The sequence below is a fragment of the Passer montanus genome, unplaced genomic scaffold (genome assembly GCF_014805655.1).
Source record: "Passer montanus isolate IOZ18808 unplaced genomic scaffold, ASM1480565v1 scaffold25, whole genome shotgun sequence".
NCBI lineage: Eukaryota > Metazoa > Chordata > Aves > Passeriformes > Passeridae > Passer > Passer montanus.
Genome location: NW_024367149.1, coordinates 2,760,606 through 2,773,119, shown reverse-complemented (window position 1 = coordinate 2,773,119; position 12,514 = coordinate 2,760,606). Strand labels below are relative to the sequence as shown.

Genomic DNA, 12,514 nt, shown 5'->3' with positions numbered 1-12,514 from the left:
TGAGGATCACAATCTCCAACCCAAGCTGCCCAGCAGGCCACTGAGCAGCCAGAGCAGGGCAAGAGCATCCTGCAGCCATCCTGCACACACTGACCAGGGGCCCAAACCTCAGCCACGAGCCCACCAACCATGAGTCGACTGTGTGGCTGGGAATGACCTGAAGGAAGGAACATTATGCACTCCACCTTAAAACTGGCCTCTGAGAGCTCACTGGGAGGACCTGTGGTCACCTTACTTCCCACAGGTCACAGGCTGAAGTTGCCCAAAGCAGGCAGCCTAATATCAGTCTCCCAGATTAGAGCCATTGCTTCCAGTGCTCGCTGCTCCAACACAAAAATGCCAACACCAGACATTGCAGCCTTTTCAGCTAAAGGCAGGATTCCCTTCTGTTAATTTCCCTTCTGGAAAAAGCATGCTGGGCACCAAGCAAGCTTCAGGAACAAAGGACAAGAAAAGGTCACCCTTGGCTAGGCTAGGTAGACAAAGAGAAGGTCTTGGTTTGTTGGTTAGAGGAAGAGCACAAGCTTTCCCCCTGGGAGGCCTCCACTAGCTCAAGCAATGACTGGCAACGCAAACAACCTGACAAAGCCTTCAACTGTGATGCTGTGCACACCTGGATCATGTCCCACAGGAGTCTGGTCTTCACTGACACTCTTGAAGATTAGAGGATGGAGCAAGGAGAAGCAGGACAAATTAATTTAACTTCAAAGAAAGGAACACTTAAGATGCTGAGGAAGAGTGTGACTGTGAGTTTAGTTTAAAACCACATCAATTAAGCTTCCTTTTAATTCAGGCAGGAAGATCTGGCCTGCAAACAGGAAGGCTTCATTGGTTTCTCAAAGCAAGAGTATATTTTAATTTTACCATCATTAAGAAAATGTTATGATTTATGTGGCTGCTGTCGGACTAATATCTTTAGAATTTAGCTGGCTAAGCCAATTCATCTCTAAGACTGATGAAGGCTGATTGCTCTCTATGCAAAATGTATTAAAACTAAATGAGCAGTCTATTACTCAAACGCTGCTGATAATCTGTTAGCCAAGGTCCGTTAGCTGGGCTGCCTTGTTGCAAGAGAGAAGTCTTCATGCTCTGTACAGCTCTGATAAGACCAAGCTTACTTCAGGAAGCCCTTCTTTGTTTTGGTCTTTCAAGCAGATATTCAGAGAAGCAGCACAGTGCTGGAAGTGGTGCTCACTTGCCCCTCATTCCCAGAGAATAAAGCAATCTGCAGGAGCCACAAGTCCCAGCCAGCAGCCCAGAGAAGAGCTCTCTGCCTCATGATGTCTGCACAGAAACCACTGTGGTTTCTGTGGGCCATATCTCTGCATTAATGAAAGCACCCCTTCAGGCAACCTTACTGCTGACACCACAGCTCCTGGGATGTTCTTGGTGTTGTCATGGATGGAGGCCTCCAGAGGGGCTGAGGAAAATTATGTTCCTCAGAGAACTCCAGTGAGCAACCACAGCTTCTGAGGTGAATGGCATTTGCCCTTTTCTTTCCTTCCTCACAGTAGACTATTATTGTTATTTATTATCTTTAAAGTCCCCATATAATAATAATACCTGGGAAACAGATTGCTCCCGTCAGAAAACTGATTAGCTGGGATTTTTGAGGTTACTATATTTTGGATGCTCTTCTCCTTTGACAGCCTCTCCCTACAGCCCTCTTTGCAACACCAGCCTGTGCTTATAATTACACCAACATCACTTTTGATTTAGGGACTGTAATCCTTTGTCCTTGCTATAAACAACCTGCATTAAACACATGAACTGTGTGTACCAAGAGAAAAATAAAGAGCTACAGAAAACTGTGAGTCAACACCACAAAGCCTGCCTGTACAGAGAGAAGCCTCTGCTGGAATGCACTTGGTCTGGGAAACATGGAATACAGGGCACTGACCTGCCCTGCTCTCCCCTGAAGGAGGAGGACATTGCTCCAGAGCTGGGTCAAGCAGTTTAAAAAGATCAGACCAGAGCACCCACCACACCTTCACAGCAAGGGCTGGGACTGGGGTGGACTCTGCAGTTCAATTTCTGTGCAGGATCTCACCATGGAGTACCCTTGAGGTTTTGGATGATACAGGGTTTTTATTTAATGTTCGAGGCATTCCGCCAACAAAACCTTGCTAATTCACACTAATGACTAGGAGACCTACTGCAAATTAATTGCTAATTGGCAAAATTCATTAAATTAACAAACAGGATAAGAAATAACTGAAGATATAGCCTCCCCAAACAGATTTGGTTCATTTATTTTTGTGTGCCATTCAGTTTTCATGATTTATGCTAATACTTTTAAGCATAGTTGTAAATGTATTTGAATCTATTTCAGCAGAGTAATGAAGTCTAAATAATAGCAGAGCTTGCAGCACAGTCCTGTTGTGTCTCACAGCATCACCACCTGGCAGGTAGAGGCTGTCATGGGGATCTGCAGTAGGAATGGAAGAGGTCTGCAGGATCCACAGATTCAGTCAGGGCACTTGAGTGATTGTATTTGTGTGGTCATCTTAAATGTCCTACTCTCAACCCATCACTTTCTTCATAAATGTTCCTTTTCTGATGCTCCCAACTTCCCACTCCTCCTCAAAAGGTCTTTTTTGTGCCGAAACCTTTTGTTTGGTCTACCACCAAAATACAAGGTTTTTTTAATTAATTAGTGGTTATTTAAATATTTCACATGTACCCTCCCTGATGCTGCACTTCATTTTAATTCAATTTCAAGGTAAGTTTTCTCTTAAAATCAGCCTTCCCCAATCCCAAACAATATAACTGTCCTAACAACATTAACCCTAAAATCTCCACACATCTGACCTATGCCTGTACAGCTGTACCTGTGGTTTTATGCACCAGCACCAGTATTGTTCAGCATTATAATACAGCTCACTGACATTGAAAACCACCTTCCTTATGGATTTCAGCAGCAAGAAAACTTTCTCATTAGGCACTTTCTTCATGGATATCTTTAGAGTACTGAATGGTTTAGTGGATTTCCAGGAAAGTGCTAAAGTTTCAGATTAATAATGGTTTTTGCATTTTCTGCCTGAAGGTCAAACATTCCTGAGTTGCATGGCTCTACCCTGCAGAAGCAGAAAGCCTCCACTCCTGTACAGTTTTAGGACTCAAGGAAGGAAAGAACCATATTAAGTACTTTAGTCTTAGAGCTCTGGAATTTGAAAAACCTCAGCTGAAAAATTCAGTTTTGGATATGAACTTGCACATTTCTGAAATTCTGAAGTGCTTCACTGCATGGAACTGAAGTGCTGCAGAAGAAAGAACTGCACAGGACATTTCTACTGGGGGGTATTTTATGCTAAAAGTGCATTCCCAGAATGACACTACAGTATTTTGCTTTAAGCAGATCTGCAGATCCCCAGATATTCCTACCCCTGCCTCTCACTACAGGCATGAAGACCAAGCTGAGACCCTGAGAAAATGGAAATGGCTGCAGCCTCTAAGCTGCATCTGACAGAAACAAATCAAGAGCACAGCAGTGTGCACTGTGATTGCAGGGAGGACCCTAAGACTGGCCACAGAAGGGGGAATTCCAAGGACACTCTACCATAGCACAAGAACATTACATAAACTTACAGATCAGACACAGCAAAGTGTAGCAACACATGCATCTAGTCTTGAATTGATGTTGCTTTCCTCTTAAATAATTTAACTGAATCTCCACTTACACAAATACAAACAACCACAGTGACTAATTACAGTCCAATCATTATATTGGTTACACTAATGAAAGAAAAAAGTGATATATATGGAGCTCTGCACGTGTTACACACAATAAAATGGGCTGATGAATGACACCCCACACTGTGTCACTACAGGCACACAAAGGTACTAAAAGGCTTCTCAAATCCAGGACTGACAAAGGTCCCTGAGGCCTCATACTGCATGGACACTGGCACTGGACCATTCAACAGAAGCAGCAACATGGAGTGTCCTTTCCAGAAGTGCAATTTATTTTAAAGATGCCGTTCCTGCACCCAGAGCTCTCTCCTTGTACTTGAAAACCTACTAAGGCTTTGGTCCAGATGCTCTCCCACATCAATGACCTCCACAAGAAAAGGTGATGTATGGATTTTCTTTCTGCAATTTACCATTAAGTGCCTTTTGGTTTAGCTAAAAACAAGAATGGAGGAAAAGATGTGTTGGATTCACCTTCTGTAGTTCATTCAAGATTTTGTATCCTTTGCAGTTCTCTCTAAAAATAAATACACCAATATTTTCATCTTATTTCATTCTCTACAGACAGGAGTTTGATTACGAAATGCACCAGCACTCTCTTGGCCCTAATTAAAGGGCATATAGTACAACAAATAGATGGCAATGCCACAACATGAATTCGATCCAGCCTGCATCATTTCTTCATAAGTTTTATTCACAGAAATGAGAGAACTACTTCCCTTCTACACCTGTCAGACTCCCTGTGGAAATTACTCCCAGCCACTCTCTTGAAGAGTGCAAAACATACAACTTCACTAATGAAAAATTGCTAGCAGAAGCAACAAGCACATCTCAGCTAACTAATCCATGGGATGTTCAGACCTGGGAACATAAACTTTCCCCACCTAATAAGGGTGTGCTGATCTCCATGAGATTGATGCCAGAACGCCTTGGAGTGCAATCAATACAAAGCAAATAAATAATTAATTGCTTCAAGTAATTAAATTTATCAAATCCAAATAAGAATAACTGGTATTTTATGGAACTGCTTTCAAAAGCTGAACCTCTGAAGGGATGGTATTGATCACAGGAGGACAGACAGATGTGTCACATGTTCACTGCCAATGAAGTCTGGGTTTGCATTAATGACAGGGAAGGAACAGAGCCAGCAGCCTCCAGTGCAGGTAAACAGCCAGCATGCTTGGCCATGTAATTATTAGTCAGATCAAATATAGAGAATAAACATGTCTAAACACATACATACAACCATACAACCTCATCTTCCTCTAGAAATATCATTCACCTTGGACTCGCAGGAAGCACTTAGTTCTCACTCCAAGAAAAAAAAAGGAAGAACACACACACATGCTTCCCCACACAACCACAGTAAATTCTTATTCATGAATTAGTGCTAAAAAAGTGCTCAGAAGGCTACTAAACATTTAAAAGCTGGTGAGTGTGAATATTTGAATCAATGGGTACTGAAGCTCTACTTGTAATTTTCCTTCTTAATTTGTTCAACTGGCAAATTGTCTACAAGATCCCAGTTAAGCAGATGGAGTCAGGCTGCTGGCTGGAAGCCTTTTCTGAGGGGAGGAGGCCAGCTTTGAATGACTAAGCTGGAGCATCCCTCAGTCCTTTCTGCAGACTGAGAATTCTACAAACATCTTCTCATCACAAGGTTTTGTTTTGTTTCCAGATGAGACACCGCTCAAATCAATTCTCTTCCAGTTCCTTTGCTTCCAAACCCATGACAAGTGATAAAGGACACAGACATGCACCCCAACATGCAGGAGTGGGTACAAACATCCACCCTTTTCCATGCATCATCTTCTTTCTTAAAAGCACTGCTGCAACAATTCAACAGCATTACCAAAATTGTAAGTTAAAATCCACAGACAGGGCTCAGAGAGAAGAACTTAAAAAACACTGCAGAGATGTTAAGTATGCCAAAGTCAAGCACTCTGAACACAACAAAAACAAAGGTTAAATTTAAAAGAAAGCTGAACATACATGGTACAGAAGCACTGTGGTGAAATCAAAACAAACTCAGTTCTGCCCTACTGAAGCAACATCATGCCCAGATCACAAACATGTGGTTACTGTTTGTTTGTCTGGATCCTGGAAAATATTCAAGTTCAACAACTCCCATCCTCCTGTCCTTCAGGCAGAACCACAGCAAAGCATTCCTTCCTCATAGCTCCCTGCTTTCCCTTTAGTCTTTTCTTCACCTTTCCCTGTTCAAATTTCCTACACATCTCTCTTTTCCTCTGGCTCTTTGGCTGTCTGACCTCCCAGCTGAGCAGAGCTGGCATAACAGGAAGTTTTCCAGAAGTAATGCTTAGCATTAATAATACACTTCTGATGTTATTTCCATAACACTGTTTTACTAAGATCAAATGCAAAGGTCTAAAATTCTTTTCAAGAAACTCTCAGAAGGCTCACCCCTTTCCAAACATCTGCTGCTGCCTCCTGTTCTCAGTTGCACCAAGGCAATACACTGCCTTGAATTAAGAGGAAGCTTTTCATAATGCCCAGCTTCCCACTGCCTTAGAGAAACTTGCAGTCTGTGCTGTCAGGAGGCAGAGGGAAATCCCATGCAGAGCAAGGGCACGGGGGCTGTGGCCTTCTTTGCCTGTGGCCACAGTCCCATGGAGAACAATGGGAGACTGAGGCCAGTCTGACAGAAGCCAGCTTGTCGAAGTCACTGCAGAAGATTACTCTTCAGCGTCTGCTGAAGGAGAAACTTTCAGTTATGAAGAATAATGGCTGTAAGTGACCATTAATCCTCACAGGGAAAAAAAAAAAAAAACAGTCTTCAAATTCAGCCTGTCCATAAGATTGTGTAAGCTGTAATGACAGGGGGAATTTGAAGAGCCATGGCTATTGTCGTAAAAACTACTGGGAACAAATTAAGTTGAATATGGATTCCTAACTTTTTCTTCAAGGACTCATTTCTATAAATTAATTTTAACTCAGATTTCAGACTAATTGTAAATCCTTAGGAAAAAAAAAAATCTCTAATCAAAAAGTAAGTGCTATTATCCTGGGGATGATATGGTACATTTTTCACACATGACAGAGGTTGAGCCCTGATCTCACTGCAAAATCCAACTTTACCTAACCACAAAGGCATAAAGCACAATAGCAAAGTGTGAAATAAAGGAGGACAACAGAAGCCTTTAGGTGAGGAACTCTCTAGGTCTTGAGACAAAAGAACTTACTGCAGGACAGCACAAGCTTTTAGAAATCATTTTTCAACGTGCTAAGGGCAAAACATCTTATGCTGGATGTTGTCAGAGTATGAATTTCTAGCACTTCATTCCAATTCCTCACTTAGTCCTAGTCAGCCTCCACCCTGATCAATTCCACATCACTGGAGATCAGAGGGTTTGCCATATAAATCCCACAAGTAAAATAATTTGGATTAGCATGGACTGTCAACTCCGTAACACTTGGCACTTCAGCACCTCTTGCCAGTTCAAAAGGCCTGTGCTGACCTCATGTAATTAATTCTCCCCACCATATATCTCTGAAGCAAGTGAGTCTGATAGCTCCCATTTTAAAAACAGGGAAGGCTTGGATAAGGAAGCCAGGTGACTGGCTAAAAGCCACAAATGAATTCATTTTTCTGGCTTAGAGGTAGGTTTCACATTTCCAAATAGCAAAGTGTTGTTTTTTCACCTAGATCAGTGATGAAACATCTTTTTTAATTCACAAACCACTGGCAATTCTAAGAACAGAATTTATCTCCTTAAAATTTGCAAGAAGAACATAGAAAGTTGCTCTAGGTCACTCCAGGAGCTTGGATACTGCAGGCTAAAAGTTGCTGAATCAGACTGCCATGCCTCAGCTTAACACTGCATCTTGTGAGCATTAAAGGGAACAGATAAAAGCATGTAGCACCCATGAAGGCTGAGATCTGAATTGCCTGTTTGGCACATGAGAAGGCTGCTGGCTTTGCCAGATGGTTCCATCACTGATACATTATTGCTCAGCTTCTCTTCCAGAGGGGGTAAAAAAAATAGAAAAGATCAACCATTACTTATTAGTTTTCAAAATCCAAATCAATCTCCATAAATTACTCTATTTATCTTAGTGCTGGAGAACACATCTGCCACGTCTCAATAAATCTCAACACCTGCACTGCAATCTTGCTTGTCTCTGCACTGTGATTTCCTCAAGGCTGTAGCCCCTCACTCAAACACGTACCCTGCAGATGGTGGCACTGGTGCAATGAAAGGGCCCCTCAGCAGTGACCCTGCTGAGGCATCCCACCTCTAACACACACATGGACCAGTACATCAAAGCAGCATTATCCCAAACACATTTCTATCTGAAACCAGTCTGATATCAAAAGAACATTCCATAAAAACAGTCCTTTAAATTTACTGTGCCAAGTGAGGATGTCAGGCAAAGAATGTACTTATCCAGCTTTGCTATAATAATTCAATTCATTTTTTTTCCCTAGGAAAAAGAAAAAAAGTACTTGTATGGGCACACAGGATTTTGATATCAAAACTTCTCCACAAAACCTTCAGCTGACCAAGGAGGTTTAAGTTACTCGATAGCCCAAAACCTGTGGCGAAGAGGCAGGTGTCAAATCTTGCTGATAGCAATAGACAACAATACAAAAACAGCAAGAAAGTTCTTTACTCAGGAGTATCTCTGCAAGAGACTGAACATGGGGGTTTTTCCAAAAAATATCTTCTAAGATAATGTAAACAGAAAAGCTAAAAATTCTCTGTGTTTATGTGTTTCCATTATTTTTTTCAAGACACAAACCTGAACATCCAGTTCTTAATCATCTTAACTAGATGATTTTTAAGGTCCTTTCCAGCCCAAACCACTCCAAAAGAACCTCTCAGCTAGTAACACGCATGCTCCAAGGGGCCCATTAGATCTGGCAGTGAGCTCTGTTTGGACTAGAGAGCTCCATTTGGTTCTGTTACAGGTGTCTAACAGCACACTAGTGACAAACACCAGCGAGTTCAGGTGCCTCTGCAAGGCAATGAGTTGGCTTCCACAGAGCCAGCATTCCAGGTTTCTGAGTCTCCACATTTATGGAATTCCTTTCTTAATTTAGAGGCAAGAACTTGACTTTCTTTAGCTATAAAAGGATGAGGAGAGAGCCAAACAAAGTGAAAGACATTAAGAGAGGTCCCATGGGAACAGGACAAGAGCCTACCCTCTGGCTCCGCAGCGTGACACCTGCAGATTTGAAGTCAGGAAACTTGATGCCAGCAGTCTCAGGAACAGCCTGAAAGAGATTGAAACAGGATGTGTTGATGGAGGAAACACAAGAAACACAACATTTCATATAGAGACTATCTGAAGGGAAAACACCATTTCCTATGACAGAGAACCACCTGCCACGGCCACATGTCAGAGCTGAGGCAAGAGGAAAATCCCAGGCAATGGGATTCAGTGGGAAAATCCCAAGCAATTCATTGAGAAAAGTATGCCAGTTCCAAAGGCATCTTTGGAAAGCTCAAACATTTTTGGTCAGTTGGTTTAAATGCACTGCTAGCACAGACACTTAAATCCACCCACACAGGAACCCTGACCCTACATGGTATTTATACATATTTGCACAGTGTCATCCTTATCCAACTTTGACCCATTTCACTGATCAAAACAGCCCAGGACTTCCCTAAATCTTGCCTTTTGACTGTAAACTCTCAAAGGAATGAGCTGAGAAACCTCTGATCTGTACAGGCCTGAGGCCACTAATGAGGATGCAAGGACTGCCCCCTCCCAGGGAGGCCTGCTGTTCATACATGTTTTGCCATTTGTCCACTCATTAGACAGTTTTCTTTCTTACTTCGTATTTTAAGCACAGCATTAAAATGCAGCAAACTTCCATGTTTCTGCTGCTAACAGTAGAGCACATAGCTGTATTTAAATGAAATGGAAAAAAATTAATGCAATCCCTTATAAATCTATGGTGATGAGCAAAGCAAAAGGTGAACAGACTTTTAAAGTATTAAACCAGGCTATCTGTGCACTGAATAGATTGGGTTCCCCTGAATGGGTCAGCAATACTTATGATTCAAGCTAAGAATAGCCACAACCTCTGCAAAACACATGCACATTGTGTTTTTCCAAAACCAAGTCACCTCGAATTTCCCCATTTCTTTGGAGACAGCATTTGCCTTGCTGCTCCCAGATTTCTCTGCAGAGAGGCTCTGCAGCTTGCTCTTTCTTTGTTCCAGACAGGGCTGAGACAGTCAGGGCTGCCCCAAGATCATAAGAGATGCTGAAGGACAGTGACTCAATTTCTCAAGTTCCCTGCCAATAACTCTCACATCCCTATCAGCTATCTCTGGTTCTTGGTCTTGCAAACCTGCAAACCACTCTGCATGGCTGGGCATTAAGATTATTTCAGTTATCTGTTGTCTGTCCAACAAACAAAGGGCCCAGGAAAAGACTCCTAAATACGACCATGAAGGAAAAAGTATTCTCCAACTACCAACAGGGCTAATGAACTTGTAGAGATGACTTTGATCTTTGGCAGGATACAGCCTCCCTGCTTGTCTTATTAGAGACAAACAAGGCTGCAATCAAAAACCAATCCTCTGTGCTTCCTTTGCACAAAGGCTGGTTTCCAAACTCCCTGAACTCTGCCCCTCAGCCTGTTGCTGAACACCCTGACACAAGCAGTGTGGGGAAATCAGCATCACTGCCTCAGCCAAGCCAACTCTGACTTGCATTCAGCAATAAGCAATTAAATGGGTTCTTTTGCCTCATGTGCCTGTACATGCTGTAAACGCTTCAACCTCAATTGACTCTTTGCTAAATGATTTTCCTTTGTTGAAATGATGCTGATGCAGCTCCCGATTCAAATTCTTAGTTAAAATGCAATTTTTTTCTTAACATTTCCTGGCTATAGTTGGTAATTGACTCCTAATGGACTCTGTCATGGTTGAAATGATGCTAGTGCAACAACAGAAACTGCTTCTCTGCCCACCCTGGTGTGCCTGTGCACTACATGCATGCAGACAGGCCCCAGCCAACATTTAGGGGTGGCCTCCCTTGCCCTGGCACCCTCAGTATCTTTCCAGCCCCATTCTCTAGCCCTTTTTTTTCATTCCCACCAGTGACAAACTGCCTTTTTTACAGGGAGATATGCCAGCCATGGCTGCTCTTTCCCAGAACAACCCTTTAGGGAATTCAATGTACAAGGTGCCCAGTGATATTATACTCATCACACAGCAGGGACACACATAGGACATGACACACCAAAAGAGCATTTCGAGGAAGTGGTGGTCATTAGGCACACTTCAAGCAATAACTGTCTAGAATTCACTGCTTCTCCCCCCTCTCTGTACAGAATCTTTTGGAGAAAAATGACTCAAGTGCTCTCTGTTCACAAGGTGGAGGGACAGGAGCTCCCAGGGAAATATCTGAGATTTTTTTAACAGCCCTTTCCAACTGAAGGTGCTGAATTTAGATGAGTCCATGCTGTCCTCCTCTTTCCAGTAAGAGAAACTGAGGTAGCACCAAATGTGAACCGAAAGCTGTGTTCTGGGCTCCTTAGACTCATGGAGAAATAGCAATAGCTCCCAGAATACAAGAGTCCCACAGCAGGGCTGCTCTGATCACAGCTGAGGATCAGGATACAGGCATGCACTGAGCTTGGGGAGATGCTGCTGAGATCCAGAGCTGGGGAGGAAAGGAAAACTTGAACTAGAAAAATAAGGCAGGTGAAAGACAATGGGTTTGTGGGTCAACCCTACAGAGCAGTTACAGAATACACTTGGAAGAAGCAGGGAGACAGATGCTTCTCCTTGCCATGATGCATTAACATTATTTCATCCCTTTTCTCAGGCAGACGAAGAGAAACAGGACTTAAAACAGCATTTTTCAAATGGGAGAGAGACCGAGAGCACATCAGGGGACTCTGACAATGGCTGCCTTACACCAATCTGCCTTCCAAAGATGTAACCAAAAAACATCTGCCAGAAGGCAGCCAAGCAGTTACTCCCAGCACCCAGAAAGGGTCTGATCCCCATAGGACTGCTGCAGAAAATGTTACTCAGCCAGAGCATAAACAGGGTAAAGGGGAAAAAAAAGGAAAGATAAATGTTTACAGGCTTCTCTGTCTCCTTCTTCTGTGGCAGCTTCTTCTTGGGAGCCTTGCGCTCAGCACGCCTCTGCTCAGTGGTGGTGTCAGCAGCTGTGATGAGCTTCTGCAGGTCTTGGGTTCTCTTTTCTCTCTCTTTCTTTCTGGTTTCAATTTTACGGAGCTCCTGGATGAGGTATTCTTCTTCTGCCACCTGCAGACCAGAGCACGTCAGGGCAGTCAGAGAGCAGAGGGGGCCTGGCAAGGCAAGGGGGCCATCTACCGATAGCAGCTCTGCCCTGGGCCAGCCCGGGAATGATTTTATGCTCCTGCCTAACTTCTTGGATTTGTAGAGCATGTTACACTCCATAACCTTACCCTGCACCCATGGCAATGCCACTCTACAATCTGACAGGTCACAACATTTATGATGCACCCTTCAACAATCCATAAATTACTAATCCCATCTTCCAGAGACCAAAAGCATAGAATATGCTGTAGTTGCAAATACAGTGTTGTGAAAAGAAAAAAACTCCCCTCCCCAGTCACAGCATATAGAACCTAGAGCAGCTATGCCTAGTACTGACACCTGCCAGTGGGGTGAAGAAGCAGAGTAAGTCACATATGAAGTGGTCCTTGGAGGGAACTAACTGCAAAGGCTCTCCTCCAGCCTATGGAGAACACACTTTCTTAATCTCTGAACTGCAGGACCATTACATAGCTTCAACATAGAGAAGAACTAAGCATGTAGATTTAGTCTGTGATATTTTCTGGAAAGAT

General features: G+C 43.1%; 1 protein-coding gene across 2 annotated transcripts in view; it reads right to left on the bottom strand.

Annotated features, from left to right (window-relative positions):
- The window catches only part of DMAP1 (DNA methyltransferase 1 associated protein 1), a 28,605-nt gene that overhangs the window by 6,252 nt on the left and 9,839 nt on the right, over positions 1-12,514 (bottom strand). For both annotated transcript variants that reach the window (XM_039711427.1, XM_039711428.1), the window contains exons 7-8: positions 11,763-11,948; positions 8,858-8,929 (exon numbers count right to left, since the gene is read on the bottom strand). In XM_039711427.1, coding sequence (XP_039567361.1) covers positions 8,858-8,929; positions 11,763-11,948 — 258 coding nt within the window. The remainder of the gene's footprint in view (positions 1-8,857; positions 8,930-11,762; positions 11,949-12,514) is intronic.